General features: G+C 35.4%; 1 protein-coding gene across 4 annotated transcripts in view; it reads left to right on the plus strand.

Moving 5' to 3' along the window:
* The first annotated feature begins 1,713 nt into the window (after nucleotides 1-1,713).
* Nucleotides 1,714-17,137, plus strand: part of CCDC172 (coiled-coil domain containing 172) — a 62,047-nt gene continuing 46,623 nt past the window's right edge. For 3 of the 4 annotated variants that reach the window (XM_050803168.1, XM_050803170.1, XM_050803171.1), the window contains exons 1-2: nucleotides 1,714-2,373; nucleotides 2,585-2,670. In XM_050803168.1, coding sequence (XP_050659125.1) covers nucleotides 2,295-2,373; nucleotides 2,585-2,670 — 165 coding nt within the window. In that variant the 5' untranslated portion in view covers nucleotides 1,714-2,294. The remainder of the gene's footprint in view (nucleotides 2,374-2,584; nucleotides 2,671-17,137) is intronic. The other variant, XM_050803169.1, reaches the window with a different exon arrangement.

A 17,137-nucleotide genomic window follows, 5' to 3' on the forward strand; every position in this document is an offset into this window, starting at 1 on the left:
TCTTTCATACTCCTGTGTAAGTGAGGCAACTGAACTCCCCAAAGACCGGCCCAAATTTTACTCTGCCAAGTTTCAGCACAGAAAGAGCATGTTAAATAATACATGTGAATTTGAGTGTAACTAATAAAATTAGAATGTTAAATAGAAGCATGCTTTTGAAAACCAGCCTCCTTGTGAGGACGTTCCTTGTGCAAGTCCATGGGAAATAATTCTGAAGGGAGTGATATTAATTAGTAATATAATTTATCTTCTGGAAGCCCTTTCTTTTGATGGCCGCTGTGATACAGTTTATAAGCCTCTAAACAAGTGCTCAAAGAAAATGGTTCAAACCACAATTTAAGCTTTGTTTTCACCCTTGAACAGATAAACAGTAAAATTTATTTTGGTACATCTAAATTTTACACATGCCTCTCTATGATGGAGGATTATGAAGTTATAAAAATATATTTATGAAGAGTTTTTAATGAAATGGTAAAATGTCTGGGATGTAATAAGAGGAAAAAAGAGCAGAATCCCAAATTAAATTCGTGGCTTCTGATTCCAGATTTCTTGGTTTCAGTTCTCACTGCCATATATGAGGTACGCAACTATGGCAATATGCTTAATTGTTCTGTGCCTCAGTTTCCTCAACTATGCTATGAAGGTGACAGCAAAAGTCATCTCAAAAGGAGTGTTCAAAATAGTGCCTAGCAAATAATCAATAACAAATTATTATTATTATTACTGATTCACAATAATTTCAAGTTTATAAAGGAAAAATGAAGAGTGAGGAGGGTTACCTGGAAGGGAATTGGTAAAATGCTAATATGTACTTCTAAATGACATGATTATGGGCAGTTCTTTTCTTCTTTGTTACTTTTCAGTATTTATTCTTTTAAAATAAAGTCAAAGAATTAAGTTTTATGCATCAACGGCTTGATGGAAATTAAGGCAGAAATTTGAAATAGGTTAAAATGTATAACTGATTAGACTGCAGCATTAATGAAATATTAATCAAGCCTATTGTGATGTGACAGAATTAACATTTACCTTATTTCACTTAATTTTAAATACATTCTAACAAGTTACTTTTTAAAGTTCAACCAATGTCAATTTTACATTCAGAAATAAAGTCAAATGTTTATTTTATTTAATTTTAAAAACATTCTAATAACAAATTACTTTTAAAAGTTCAACCAATGCCAATTTTACATTCAGAAATAAAGTCAAATGTTTATTATAATGTCAATATTTCAACCTACTAAAACTAAAAATATTTTAATTTTTGATTTAAAAAATCCCACGCAAAAGTCCCAAAGGTGCCTTTCATGTTTAAGCTTTAATTAGCAACCACTTTGGTCTCTGACACATATTGCGCAGATATTGAAGCGTTAATATTACTGCAGCTTGATTACAAAAGGCAATGATTAATTTTAAAGCAGACAAAAAAGATATGCCCTGATTACAAAGGAATGATTAAGGCGGAATGTCAGACATTGCACATTTATAGCAGTCTTTGCCATCGTCAAAGGATAAGACTTTGTAAAAGTTTATATTTAGAATCACAGTTACTTTGTACTTTATAATATTCAGTGTTTGCGCCTTGGCTACTGGGCATCCCAACTCCAATTGGGCCTAAGACCTTTGGGGCTCACATGCCCAGGGCAAACCTGCCCACCACAGGATGGTCCCAATGAGCCGCCGTAGTTTAAGTTCTCACAGGTAAGACCCGCCCTGAAGCACTGCCTCTAGCCGTAGGGAAGGTTTTGGCCCTGGGTTTTCTTGGCACGTACCATTTTGTTGAAAGACAGAGCACCCTGAGGACATTATCCCTAAAATGAGAGCGGACTCGGATTGAAAGGCTAACTACAGAAATGGCTGCTGCCCAGACGCCCTCAAAAGCCAAGGCCTTGGCCGCCATTTTTATTTGCCGCCAAAGCGAAAAACAAACCCACGGAGGGACAGAGGCCTGGGTCAGGGGTTCCGCCTGGGAAAAAGGCAGACCTTGAAACTGCCCTCTTAGGGCGTGAAGGAGAAAAGCCGGGTTTGTAAACTGTAACGGGAACCAAAGGCTGAGGGCAGGAAGGGGCAGCCGCGGCCAGCGTTCCTAGACTCTCAGACCCCTCAGACCTCTCAGACCCCGTCCGGCGTCGGCCTCCATCTTCTCGCTGGGCTGGCGACAGAGAGTTAGAGACAGGTCTAGCTGGGAATAGTTCTAGAAGAAGCCATCTTCTTTATTCTGCTTTCCAGGATCCTCAGGGTTGGTTATAAAATATTTAAGACCGAGAAAAGGATCGCAGGAGCCAGGCCTTGAGATGAGTTTGGAGTCCCTGTTTCAGCACATCATCTTCACCGAGCATCAGGCGGAGGAGAGTCGCCGTTTAATGCGAGAAGGTCGGGGTATTTCTGTACTTTGCATGGGGCTTTTGTCTTCTGGTGCTGGGTGCTTGGAGGAGAAGGAAATCCCGAAGGCAGTGGTCAGAGCCGTTAGGGGAGCTTGCTTGCCATGCTGAGGGAAAGACAGCTGAAAGGTGGTTTGTCAGACGCCACCAAAATGGGGACTTTAGAAAGATTGATGTGTTTAAAGATTTAATTTTTATTACAGTGAGGTCGGAAATAACCAGATGTCGTGAAAAAATAAAGAAAGCAACGGAGGAGCTGAATGAAGAGAAAATCAAGCTGGAATCTAAGGTATGGAAATGTAGAGCATACAAACTATCACTTGAAAAAGCCTGCCTTAACTTGACTTTTGGGGGATATTTCACTGTTTAACCAGTTGTCCTTCAAGTAGGAAGCACATTACTCTGTGCTGGCTGTTTTGGTTCCATGGTGCCTGGTGATATTTAGAGTTTTGAATCCAGTGACACCTTCAGTTCTAATATGAATTTGCCCTAAATAAACTAAGGTAATGAAGAATTAATTGTCCATTTTGTGGGATGGTTAAGGTTTTAAAAGAGCACAATGTCATTAGAAAAATCATTATTGTACTTATTTAATAAGTAGTTGGTGCAGTATATACATTTTGAATGATAAATAATTTGTGTGCTATGTTGATAGGACAATTGTATGTAAATTTCAAACAAGCCCCTGCCTTTCGTTTTAAAATTCTCCACCACATTTTAGACATGCTTTGCGTCCAAAGTATACCTTTTCCATTAGCGTTTCTTTTTCCTGCAGCGTTTGTAATGTTCTGTTATTGTAAAAAGAAGCAGGAGAGTCTAATGGCTTCTTGAAGGATGGGTAGAATTTTGAAGAGGCAAACAGAAGGAAGTAGCAGGAGAAAAGCATTCCAGACAGAGGGAGGAGGCAAATATGTGCAACGCATATTGGGAAAGGAATCTAGTCAAAGCCAAGGGCTGATATCTGGGAATAGCAGGAAACCATTGCAAGTTTCTGATCAGGGAGCAGTAAAAGTGGGTTTAGGTAGCCTAGCATGGTGGCACATGCTTCCAGTTCCAGTTACTCAGGAGGCTAAGGTGAGAAGACAGTTGTTCAGTTTAATGCCAGCCTGGGCAACATAGCCAGACCCTGTCTTTAAAAAAAAGGTAGCTTTAGGAGGATCTTTCTGAGCGCTGATTGGGAAGATGGGAATAGACAATTAGAAAGCTAAGAACGTTATTTAAGTGTGCCACAGTGAAGGCCTCGCTATGAGTGGGGACAGAGTTATTCAAAAATATTTATTAAGTACCCAATGATGGACTAAACAAACACTATGTAATATGAAGTCTGTTTGCTTCAAATATGTCTATTTTAACTTATCACTGTGAGGAATTTTCAGTTTTTGGGACTGAAACAGAGAACATTTCTCCATCCGGCAAATTTCAGCTCTTCTTTCGAGGTGTTGCTAAAACATCACCAATAAAGCCTTCCTATAGACATCTTGGTAAAATTTTAAAATTAAACAATGATACATACTTGATTTGTGTTTGTATACCCCACTATTTTGTGAGCAACGTATCTGGAATTTTTTCCTTATCCATCTTTTATTCCCACTGCCTGTTATCTAACAGTATATAGTATACAGCAGTGTGTTGAATGAATTAATGAGTACTAATAGTTTGATAGATAATAAGGAGAGTCTTTTGAAATAGGATTTGTAACTTGTTCAGTGAGATCCTACCTGTTTTGCCTGTGAATAGCAGGTAAACTAGCTGCTACCAGCAATGCTGAAAGCTGGTGGTATGGGCAAAACACTAAGAATGTTATGGTGCAATTTTCTTTTTCTTGAAAAAGAATTAAGACACTTTCAGGATTGGTACCTAGAAGCTAATAGAAGTAATGGGCAAAATGGGCAAAACACTTACTGTATGCAGGGGAACTGTTCTAAATGCTTCTCCTGTTAACTCCTTTAATCCTAACGGCAATCTTGTGATGAGACCCCATCATTATCCCCTTTTTATGAGTGAGGAAACTGAGAGGTAAATGACTTGTCCACGATACATAATTCAGAAACAAACTACCATAATGAAAGTAACAATAACAGCATATTTTATTAAAGTAGATTTCTTAAGCTCATTTTAAACATTTTTCTTCGTGATATTCATGTATAATAATATATCTGAAGTTTTGTATCTTGTTTAGGTTAATATTTTTAAAATGTTGCTTGTACAAGTTTTTGTACAAAATGCACTTTTCCTGGATTGGTGAGGATATTGACCTGATATAACATATTTTTTAATGTTACTCTGTAGTATTTTCTTTGTTAGCAAAGTTTTGTCTGCAAATGGAAATATAATTCGTTGATATATACACATACATTAAAAAATGTTGATTCAGTTGTTTTTGATAGAAAGAAGACAGAGAAAAGGCCTACCATTGTTTAGAAACATTTGTTGAACTTACTAATTAATATAGTTTCATAAGCATGCATTGCTTTTTAACCAGCTCATATATGTGGGTAATAATACATTTGTATCTTACTAATAAAATTAACATATGAGGGTTACTGTTCATACAATACTGATTTATAATTGAAATAGTTTGATTTATATTATAGTCAAGATGGTATGTATATGTGCATAAAGATTTTAAAAGTGGAATCACAATTATAATGCAAATGACTAATGGGAAGAACTGAAGAACTAATCCTAAATTGATTCTTTTATTCTGAGTTAATTATATGTCTGCCAATAACAATGAAAATATATTTACTTGAATATTTGACTTGGCATTTATTGATCCATTTATCAAACAGTAGCAGCACAAGGAGAAGCTATTAATAGAACATAATTTGAATAGAGTAGTGCTTGTGCTATTGTACAGTGATACATTCAGAAAATTTGGGGGGCATTTATTTTGGATGTTGCTTCTGGTCAATAAATGCATTTTGGGAGTACAGTATTCATTTTTTTTCTTTTATGTAAAACCTGGATAGCATGTAATTAGAACTTGAATGATAGCATTTGCCTTGCAGGGCTCAATGAGTCTTTTAAAATATATGGTTGCAAAAATCTCAGGTTATATAGTATGAGTACTTTATGAATTGGACAGCTACACTATGCCTGGTTAGGTTTGGTAATATGAAAACAAAAAAATGAGAACATGCCCTGGATTTGCATTTGTGCTTACCAATACACATAAAACTTCTGATAGTTAAGGAGAAGTTGTATAGTATTGATGACAGGGCAAACCAAAATTAAGGACTCACAGAACATTGGTAGTTTCTTTTAAACGTCTAAAAGAGGTTCTTCTATTTTTAAAAATGGCATATAGTTAAAATTTTGACATTTAGTTTGTATAAACATATTACATAAAACTCAATATAATGCCATATTCCCTTAACAGGGAGTAAATGGAGAAAAATCTGAGGTTATTTTGTGAATATTTTGTTTACTTTTTCTGTTTCCAATTTTCACTTGTTGTGTAAACACCATAACAATAATAAAAAAAATTTCATGAAATTTTAAAGGAAAATTGTATTGAAATAAAAAAGTAACTTAAGCTGGCCCCATTTACTTCTACTTCTTAACCTCAATATGTATGTGTTCTTTTTTTTTTAATTGGTAAAAGTTAGGAAACCTCCAGAACAGCAGGCAAAGTCATATCCTTTAGTACCGTATTACCTAGAGAAAGAACAAAATCACAGATTATTATCATTTATAATATTGAAATGGAGTTTTGTAATTGAAGTACTTTTTTCTTTCTTTAAACTTAATTAAAAAATTTAGATCCTACCTAAATTTAATTTTATTGTCGGCAGTTACTCATTCAACAGACATTCATTGAGCAACTGCTAAATCACAGTATGAATACTTGGCAAATAAATTATATAACATCTGTCTTCCTGAATTACAGGATTAACATCAAGCAACTTCAACTATATAAACCTAACTGTAAACTCAAAATTTTTGATGTTTTCATTTAAAGAAAAAACTTGTTTCCATTTTCTCTATGAAATTCTATAGAGAAAGCCTTATCACGTTTGTCATGAGTAATTATCCAAAACTTGGAAATAGGCAAAAGAGGTCGCTGAGTGTCCTTTGACTATTGTATTAGGCATTGTCCAGTAGCTCACCTGCCTCAGGACAGTCAGGTTTATAGGGGTGTGAACCTTAGTACTGGGCTGTTTATTTCTTGAATATGCCAATCATTCTTTGACACCAAGGCCTTTGCACTAGCTGTTTCGTCTGCTTGAAATGCTGATTCCCTTAGCTGTTATTCTGTCATGCACGCTCGCTTCATTTAGATCTCTCCCAGTAGAATCATGTGGAACTTTTAGTGCTAACATTAGGACAGCCCCATGCAAATCTTGATGGTTGGTTAGCCTAAGTCTCTGCTCAGTTGTCACCTTAGAGTATTATTCTTAAAGTGTGATCTCTGAGTTTAAAGGGGTCCCCAAGACACTTTCAGGGAGTTTGTAAGGTCAAGCTATTTTTATGATAATACTATACAAAGGTACCATTTGCCATTTTCACTGTGCTAATGCACACATTGACAGTGCAAAAACAGTGGTGAGTAAAACTGCTAGCGCCTTAACACAAATCGAGGCAGTGGCACCAAACAGTACTAGTAGTCATTGTATTCTTCACTGCCGTACACCCTCAGTAAGAAAACAAAACCCGCTAGTTTTACTTAATGCTTTGATTGAATTGTCAAAGATATTTTATTGAAACTGATCATTGAGTATATTCATTTTCAATATTGTGTACGATTACATGGGAAGTATACCTGAAGTACTTTTATATTCCAAAGTGCTACGATTGTCTCAAGGGAGAGCATGTGTGCAGTTGTTCGAGATGCAGTATGAGCTAGCTATTCTTTTTCTGAAACATCATTTTTACTTAAATAATTGACAGTCAAGTTGTAGTTATTTAGATTTGGGTGTTTGGCAAAAATTTTCTCAAAAATAAATGAAGTAAGCCTAAAATGTCAAGTTCTTATTATTGTTCTTATTATTTTGCCAATGATAATATGCAAGCTTTCAAACAAAAATTAGAATTTTGGAGGATTCCTGTCTATCTGTCACCATAAGCTTGGCAGCTTCCTGGTACTTAAAGATTTTTCTGGTGACTTGGTTAGTGATATTAATGAATATGAATGTTACTTTTGAAACAGTATGTTTCAAAATGTTTCAGAATGTTACTTTTGAAAGCATATTATGAAATATATCAACATTTGGAGGATCTGCATAATTCAGGGAAGCAGTAAGTAATGCATAGTTACAAAACTGTGCGTAGAGAAAAGGTAGACTCAAAGTGCAATCTAGACCAATGGATTTTATTATAACATAGAATGAAAAGTTCATTGAAATGGTTTCAGATTCCACATTGCAACTAACCTTTAAGGAGCCGCCACATGGTGAATTTTGATATAGCATCAAAGAAGAATATGCACAATCATTTCCAACTACGTATCTGTGCACTCCCTATTCTGCAATTGAAAAACATACTACAAAAGATTGAGTAGAAGTAGATATGAGAGTCCAGCTATCTTCTTTTTTAATTTTTAATTTGTTTTTATTTATTTATTTTTAAGAGACAGAGTGTCACTCTGTCACCCAGATTGGAGCTCCACGGCACAGTAACAGTTCACTGCAACCTCAAACTCCTGGTCTCAAGTGATCCTTCTGCTTCAGCCTCCTGAGTAGCTGGGACTACAGGCCTCTGCCACCCTACCTCGCTAATTAAAAAAAAATTATTTTCTAGAGACAGGGTCTTGCTATTTTGCCCAGTCTTGTCTTGAACTCTTGGCCTCAAGTGATCCTCCCACTTTGGTCTCTCAGTTCTGAAATTACAGGCGTGAACCACCAAACCTGGTCCCAGCTGTCTTCTATTAAGCCAGATGTTAATGAGATTTGTAAAAAATCTACGTGCAACTCCATTTTCTAATTTGCTTTTGTTTTGGAAAGTCATTTTTAAATACAAATGTGGTATTTAAAATGCAATAGGATTATTGTTATTCTTAATGTTTAAAAATTTTTCAATTTTAATTTTGATACAGAAAATATTTCTAGATATAATTCATGAAAACAAACAAAAAGAAATTCTCAATAATGTTTTAGACTATGAAGAGGTCAAAAGACCAAAAATTTGAGTCCCCCTCTCTGTAGAGGCCCTTCTCTGACCTTCCTATGTAAAATAGCATTACCATCTCTCCCTATCTCTATGCTGTGTAATACGTACCACCTCTTGGCATGTTTTATATTGATCTACTTATTATTTGTCTCCCTCCAGTGGAATGTAAGCTCCACAAGGGATAGAAATTAATCTATTTTGTTCACTGCTGTTATTCCCAGTATCTAGAACAGTGCCTGAATAATAGTAGGTATTAAACAGACATTTAGTGAATGAATAAATTAATTTAAAATTTTTCTCATAGAATTCTATTTTCAAAGGGCCGGGCGCGGTGGCTCAAGCCTGTAATCCCAGCACTTTGGGAGGCCGAGACGGGTGGATCACGAGGTCGGGAGATCGAGACCATCCTGGCTAACATGGTGAAACCCCGTCTCTACTAAAAAATACAAAAAACTAGCCGGGCGAGGTGGCGGGCGCCTGTAGTCCCAGCTACACGGGAGGCTGAGGCAGGAGAATGGCGTAAACCCGGGAGGCGGAGCTTGCAGTGAGCTGAGATCCGGCCACTGCACTCCAGCCTGGGCGGCAGAGCGAGACTCCGTCTCAAAAAAAAAAAACAAAACAAAACAAACAAAAAACAAAAAAAACAAAAAAAAAGAATTCTATTTTCTGTTTTCCTCTGCCTTGAATTCTACTTGTTTGATTTGATGCCTTTCTTACATGGTGGTAGATTTTCTTATTAACTTTAAGAATTTATTGATTTTATTTTATTGAACCTATCTTTAGAAGAACTTATCTTTCGTGGCTGTTCGACCTATTCCTTTGATAGAAAAGATGTCCTTAAGAAGCAGTTTCACCCCTGCTGCCAGGGCCTCGCAAGTTTTCCCTGTTAAGGACCAGTTTTTATGTTAAATTCTGAGCTCAGGATTTCTGCACTGTATGGATAAGAGATTTTGAATCTTACACCCATCCACAGATTAGGCTCAGGGTTCAGATTCACAGGATGTGAGTCCTTTTCCACTCACGGCTCAATGGGATATAGCTCACTTATACGCTGCATCTCTAGGGCAATAGGTGGAGTTTTGCTATCCATCTTTCGTAACTGGCATAGGTATTTCTCAATTCCTGACAGTACAGTGAGTCCAGCCCTGGCTCTCTTTGCCTGTGATTTTTGTTCTTATGTGGGCTTTTAAAGCCTAATCCCTAATGCCTGTATCCTTTCTGAAAGATGCTCCTGTGGGCTTGAATTTTAACACACCATCCTTACCCTGAGCTGTCTCTTTGTTTCTTGCATGAAGATTTCCCTCTCTTCCTTTTTGTTTAGCTATGTAAATAATATTTTAAATGTAGTTAGATTTTATCTAGCATTTCTCTGTGTTTGGGGTAAAAAGTAAGTCCTTTCTACTTTCATTTTTACTGCCATATTAACCATAATTCTGCACTATAAAATTCTTCAATGCCTCACATTGTCATTCTTGAGTTCTTATTTTTTGTGTGTGTTTTGATGAGTCTATGTAATTGTTTAAGTAATTTTGTAGGAGGAATTTGTGAATAATATATCTTCTAAGGTATTAATATCTGAAATTTCTGTTATCCTCACACTTGCATGAAAACTTGTCTATACAGAATTACTGAGTCAAACCTTTTTTTTTGCAACATTTTGTGGATCTAGCACTATCATATTCTGAAATTTGTTAATGCAGAAGTATTGAAGTCAACCTCGTTTTTAAAAATCCTTTTTTAAGGTAACCTGTTAGGTTTCGTTTTCTTCCCTGATTGCTTTTATGATTTTAAACAATCTGTAATTCCAAATTTGATACAGACATATCTTTTTTTTTTTTTTTTGGAACAAGAGTGAGCCTTCCATTTTAACCTCAGCTATTATTTCATAGATTTGTTTTCCTTTTTTTTTTTCTGAGACGGAGTCTTGCTCTGGCACCCAGGCTGGAGTGCAGTGGCGCGATCTTGGCTCACTGCAAGTTCTGCCTCCCAGGTTCACACCATTCTCCTGCCTCAGCCTCCCGAGTAGCTGGGACTACAGGCACCCACCACCATGCCCAGCTAATACTTTTGTATTTTTAGTAGAGATGGGGTTTCACTGTGTTAGCCAGGATGGTCTCGATCTCCTGACTTTGTGATCTGCCTACCTCGGCCTCCCAAAGTGCTGGGATTACAGGCATGAGCCACCGCGCCCGGCCACATAGAGTTTGTTTTCAATATACCCATTTCTTATAATTTAGAAGGTCTTTTTTCTCTTTTCTCTGAGTTGAGTCCTCCAAAGTCTGGGAAAACTTTGTATACTTTACATCCCTGATTCTATCTTTTGCAGTATTAGTTTAGTTATTTAATGCTCTCTGCAAATTTAAATCATGTGTTGTCTTCTCTTTTTTTAACACTTTAATTTTCTGCCTTTTAAAAAGTCTCAGCTTGTTTTGTTTTATCTTTTTCTGCTGTGTCCTTCCTTGCTCTTGTTTACTAGTGGACATGTCTTTGTTTGCATCCTCTTAAGAACAGTAAGTAATTGATTACAATTTTTTTTTCATCCTGTACTCTTCACTGTAATCTTTTGGATAATTCTCTTTATCTCTTCTATTAACAGTGTTTTTCATAGGGTTCATGTTGTTATTCTGTGAGATTTGTTCAGAACTGCAATTTGCCCATAAATGCAATGTATAAATTGTTTTTCGTCCTGTTTTCATTTTCTTGAATACTGGAAGAATCAACTACTTTCTTAGAGCTAAAGCTGATTGACAAGCTGATGTGAGTACCCCCAGCCCAATTTCTAGTGTTGTTGTAGTATAGCTTTACTTGACTGAGATATGATTATTTCTTGCACATGTGCCAGGTTTTCTTATTTGTTGAGGAAGATGTATGGTTTAAAGAATGTGCGACATTGTATAGTTCTTCCATTAAAAGAAGTGCATGAATAAACATGTTCTACCTCAGCATCCTTTTGTTTTATATCCTAAAATGTGTGGTGATAGGTAAGGTAAGGTACTGCCACCTGACTTGCCAAATACACAGAAGTTATGTTACTTTAAAGTTGCTCCCCAGGAAGAGTCTTTCAGATTAAAAAGTATTACAAAATGTTCTTGACCGGTCATCTTTCCCTAATCAGATTACTCTTTCACTGAGATGGGCAGCTTTGGAGGAATAGGAGTTTTATTTGAGGAAAAGAGGAATAATAATTTTTGCAGTTTAGGGGTTATTTTGAAAAGAGTTGACTTTGGACTTTGGAACAAGAGGTGAGTTCTGAAAAGGTGAGTGGAAAGGATCAAAGGCAACTGGCGACTTAACAGTTGTGCCTGTGAGCTCATGCTGATGGGAAGACTTTCTCATGTAGGCTTTGCTGCATATATGGTCTCATGGATTGTTACTGCCTGAATTAATATTTCAAGATAAGTTGAAAGGCTGTATACCTCACTTCCCTTTGTTCAGATGAGTTCCATGATTTCAAATATAGTCTAATTTCTTCTGGTTAAAAATTCCTCCCAAAAGAGACAGAGGAAGGAAAGGGAGAGATGTGACCACCACAGTGAGCAAATGGATCAGATTATTACTCTAAAATATTCCTTTCATTCTGAGGTCCTGCTTCTCCCCATCTTTACTGAGATTTCTTGCTTATGTTCCTACTGAAAGAGTGGGTTTTATTCCTGCAAAATTCTGAGACCTTCTACCATTGTATTTGGTAAACATGCAGTAGATTACTTTTCAAAATTAAAATAGTTTTATTGTTTTAACTCTTTATAAAAGTAGTGTTTATTTATTGCAAATTATTCCAAAAATAGAAATTGGCAAAAAGCAGAGTGAAAATCACCTATAATTCCACCACACAGTTAACATTTTCATAGGCTTTCTTTCAAAATTGTTTAAATGCATTTATATTTTTCTTAAATAATTTGCTTTTTTCTATTTACTGTAACCTAGACATTTGAGCAAATATATATATATATAAGCAATTTTAATTGCTGCATAGTATTCCATTATATGGTATACTATATTTAACTAATTTCCTAGTGATAAGTATTTACTATTGTATTAATAAATTACTATTTCTTTCTGTCATCATTGCAGTGATAATTGTATACGTACATCTTTGTGCACTTATCCTAGCTTTTTAGGGTGAAGCCTTAGAAATCAAATTGCTCTGTCAATGGGTCTGTAATTTTTAAGGCTTTGATTATTTTTAAATTGTCCTCCAGAAAAGTTGTTCCAGTGTTATTCTCACAGTTTTACTACTCATACACTAGAAATTAATATGTTTTATAAATATAAAAATGACATCTTTTTAGTTTTAATTTGAATTTTTTAACTTAGTATTTTTAATTTGTATGTATATTTACCTATTTCTATCCTGTTCTAGTCTTTTCTGGTTGGCATCTAGCTTTTTATTACAGATATTCTTTCTTTATCATTTGTTGCAAACTTTATTATTTGTATCTTGGCTTTTTATGACATGATTTCTGTAAAAGTTTAGAGTTTTGTGTTGCTAGAATTTTTAATGTTTTAGTTTCTGAATCCATTCTAGGCTTGGGAAAGCCTGTCCCATTCCAAGATTTTAAACAGTATCTTTTTCTAATACTTTTATAGTGGTTTTCTTTTTTTAAATATTTTAAAGAAAAATGTTGTCACCTGAGTAAATGTCACATGTTCCCCATTGATCAGACATACACTGTCTTTATGATACAATGGTATGCATGTGCATGTGTATGTCTATACTTGTATCTGTGTTATATATTCTATACTACTTTATTAATCTATTTGTTTTGGCACCAGTGTATTATTGGCTTAAATATATTAGCTTTAAAATATCTTTGACTCTCTGGAAGGGTAATTTCTTTTTCAGAATTTTCCTGATTCTTTTCGTGGTTTATATTTCTGGATAAATTTGAAAATCATTTTGTCAAATTAAAAAAGAACCAAAATCATTGGAATTTTCATTAAGATTGCACTAATTTCATGTTGTAATTTATGAAGAATTGATGTCTTTATAAGTCTGAGTCACATTTAAGAATATAACATATTTTTCTGTTTATTCCAATTTTCTTTTATGTTCCTCAGTAGAAGTTTTTCATACAGGTCTCAGATATTTCTTATTTGTGTATTTTGTCTTGGTTTTGCTGTCACGAATGGGATATTTTCCATGCTTTTTTCTGTTTGTTGTTGGTAACTAGAATAGATTTTGGTATTTATTTTGTTAATAGCTTCTTTACTAAACCCTTTTTTTATTTCTTCACAGTTTATCTATATATTTTCTTGGATTAATATATAATAATGGGGCCAGGTTTGGTGGCTAACGCCTGTAATCCCAGCACCTTGAGAAGCCTAGGTGGGTGGATCACCTGAGGTCTGGAGTTCGAGACCAGCCTGGCCAACATGGTGAAACCCTGTCTCTACTAAAAATAGAAAAATCAGCCAGGCATGGTGGTGTGCCCCTGTAATCCCAGCTACCCTGGAGGCTGAGGCAGGAGAATTGCTTGAATCCATGAGGTAGAGGTTGCAGTGAGCCAAGATCATGCCACTGCACTCCATCCTGGGTGACAGAGTAAGACTCCATTTCAACAACAACAAAAATATTTATTTGTATATAATATTTAATATGTATAAATATATGTATTATAGTTTATATTATATATAATAGTATGTGGTATATATTATATGTGATATTATATATATTATATATGGTACATATGTAATAATAATAAGGCCACTGTGGCTGGAATGGGGCAAGTGAGGAGGTGACAGGAGAGGTGGCTGGAGGGGGAGTGAGGAGGTGAAAATCAGGTAAAGCCTTATAAGCCATTGTCAAGCGGTTATTTCCTTCCTTACTAACTATATTAGGATTACTATGTCATAGTAAGTTATTCTTTAAGCATTGCCTCTGTGATTTGGAAAAGTATAAAGAGAGATCTTTTTTATAAAAACCTTAATGTCTGCTATCAATACAATATTCATTAATGTACCTTAGTATTTAGAATGTCTTTTATCATATAGTCATAATAATGATATATTTTTCCCAATTGTTGTGATTTTAGGAATGTGAAATTTTCTACATAACTCTTAGTTTTTTAAAATGTAAAGTTGCCTATTATGCTATGGGGCAGAGTATTTAATCAGCAAAATGTCAGTTCCTCAAGGCTGAGGTTATTTTTAACAACACCAACCACAACAAAGAGGACCTATGTACTTTGCTAGCTTGGACCCTAACATTAATTTTAAATCCTCAGTCATTTTCAATTTTTAAGTTCTCCTGGCAGAAAAATACCTAAAGGCACCCAGGCAGCAAGAGTAGTGAAAAGTCACAAATCATGGCTTTGCTGGAAACTGACCTAGTTGACCAGATAAGTCAGCTCACTGGGAAAACTATAAGTGCCATTAAAAAATTAAATATCCCAAGAGGAATAAAACAAGGAAAGGAAAAACAGTCTTTATTGCTGAGAGAAGCAGAATTAACCAGGGAGTTGGCACTACTGTAAATTAGAATTTCCCAAAACAGTAATATTTTCTGACAAAGCTTGGCTATTTGATTCCAGATTCTAGAATATAACTTTTTTTTTTTTTTTTTCTCTTTTTAGACAGTTTCACTCACATTGCCCAGGCTGGAGTGCAATGGCACAATCTTGGCTCATTGCAACCTCTGCCTCCTGAGTTCAAGAGATTCTCCTGCCTCAGCCTCCTGAGTAGCTGGGATTACGGGTGCCCCCACCGACCTGGCTGATTTGTAGAGGGAGGTTTCACCATGTTGGCCAGGCTGGTCTCAAAACTCCTGACCAGGTGATCCGCCCGTCTCAGCCTCCCAAAGTGCTGGGATTAGAGGTGTGAGCCACCGCACCCGGCCTATCACTTTAAGGCTATACGCAAATATATTTTTTCATTTCTAGTAGGAGATCAGATAGAAATGAAAAAGAGAAAATTTTATCACTGTCATTAGGAACTTCCCACCCTTTTCTTTATATTGTCTGTATTCTTTTGGGATCTTAGTGGATAACTTAGGACACAGAAGCAATGGATTTTTAAGTTTTTATTTACTATAAAATAAATGGTTCAAGCTACATAGACATAAAATATGCCTTAGTTCAAACCTGACTCAGATATGTTTAGAAATATTTTCATATCACACTCTAACATTTTATGTATTATCTCCCCAACTCTGATCTCCACCCATTACCTTTATAACAAAAAAGAGGTAAGAGGATTTTCTGATGATTATTTATTCATCTTTTGATCCTATCAATACATTCAGGGTTATATTTGGAATATTTACTTAAATTTTACATATCAGTAGATTTAGTTTTCAAACACAGGAACATAAAAAATAAATCAGTTGGGACAACAATAAGAACAAAAAGAACCATCTGAAACATTCTACGAATAGGAGACTATGAAAAGCTCTTTTATTTCTGAAGAGTTAGTAACTTATACTTAACAAGGAGGAACTGGGCAGATTCAAGTTTTTTTTTTTTTGTTTTCTTAGTTCCACTAAAATATAAAGGCAATGTATTAACAATATAGGCCTTATCTAGCTTCTGCAACCTTGATCTATTGATGTCCTTAACAATGTGAAGCAGTATATTATAGGCCTCTATTCTTGTCCTTCCTGACTTTAACTTTCCCAAACTCCTGCCGCTTTCTCCATCATTCTACTTCTCATACTTACCAAGACTTTTTGTATTAACATTTTTTAACCATAGATCCTATGTAAATTTGAAGATTAATGTACCATAATCTTTCTGTAATTATTGACTCTCTGGGCCTCTTTAGATCTGGATTAAAAGAGGCAAATATGGAAGTAAATGATAAAGACGGAAGGTAAGACAAAAAGGGAATGAAGAGGAGATAAACTAATACTAAAAATAAAAACAAGCAGAGAACTTAAAATGGATGATTTATATAAAATTTTAGGGAAGAGGAAAATTATGGATATGCCCTTTTTATAAATCTTTAGAACAGCTGTCTACTTTTTAGCTTTTGGTATATAGATTTCATTTTTTAGGTAATGGTAAAATATTCTGGTTAAGTGCCAATATGTCACCTAGCTCTTCTTAATATTGGTTATTCTCCCTTTTAAGAAAGAAGATATGGGCTCAGTGGTAATTTAAGCTCTTAATCATTGATAGCTGAAACATAGCACCTTAATTTCTGAGTCCTTAACATAAGGCTTTTCTGAATTTGAATAATAGATTTGCTTAAGTCTGATTTAGAAATTTGTTAGTTTAATAAGTAATATTTTCCTAGTTTTTGAGTTCTAGGTTTGGCATAGGTCTTTTTTTTTTTTTTTTTTTTTTTTTTTTTTTTTAATTTATTTATTATTATTATACTTTAAGTTGTAGGGTACATGTGCATAACGTGCAGGTTTGTTACATATGTATACTTGTGCCATGTTGCTGTGCTGCACCCATCAACTCGTCATTTACATCAGGTATAACTCCCAATGCAATCCCTCCCCCCTCCCCCCTCCCCATGATAGGCCCCGGTGTGTGATGTTCCCCTTCCTGAGTCCGAGTGATCTCATTGTTCAGTTCCCACCTATGAGTGAGAACATGCGGTGTTTGGCTTTCTGTTCTTGTGATAGTTTGCTAAGAATGATGGATTCCAGCTGCACCCAAGTCCCTACAAAGGACTCAAACTCATCCTTTTTTATGGCTGCA

Source organism: Macaca thibetana, chromosome 9 (assembly GCF_024542745.1).
Source record: "Macaca thibetana thibetana isolate TM-01 chromosome 9, ASM2454274v1, whole genome shotgun sequence".
Classification (NCBI taxonomy): Eukaryota; Metazoa; Chordata; class Mammalia; order Primates; family Cercopithecidae; genus Macaca; species Macaca thibetana.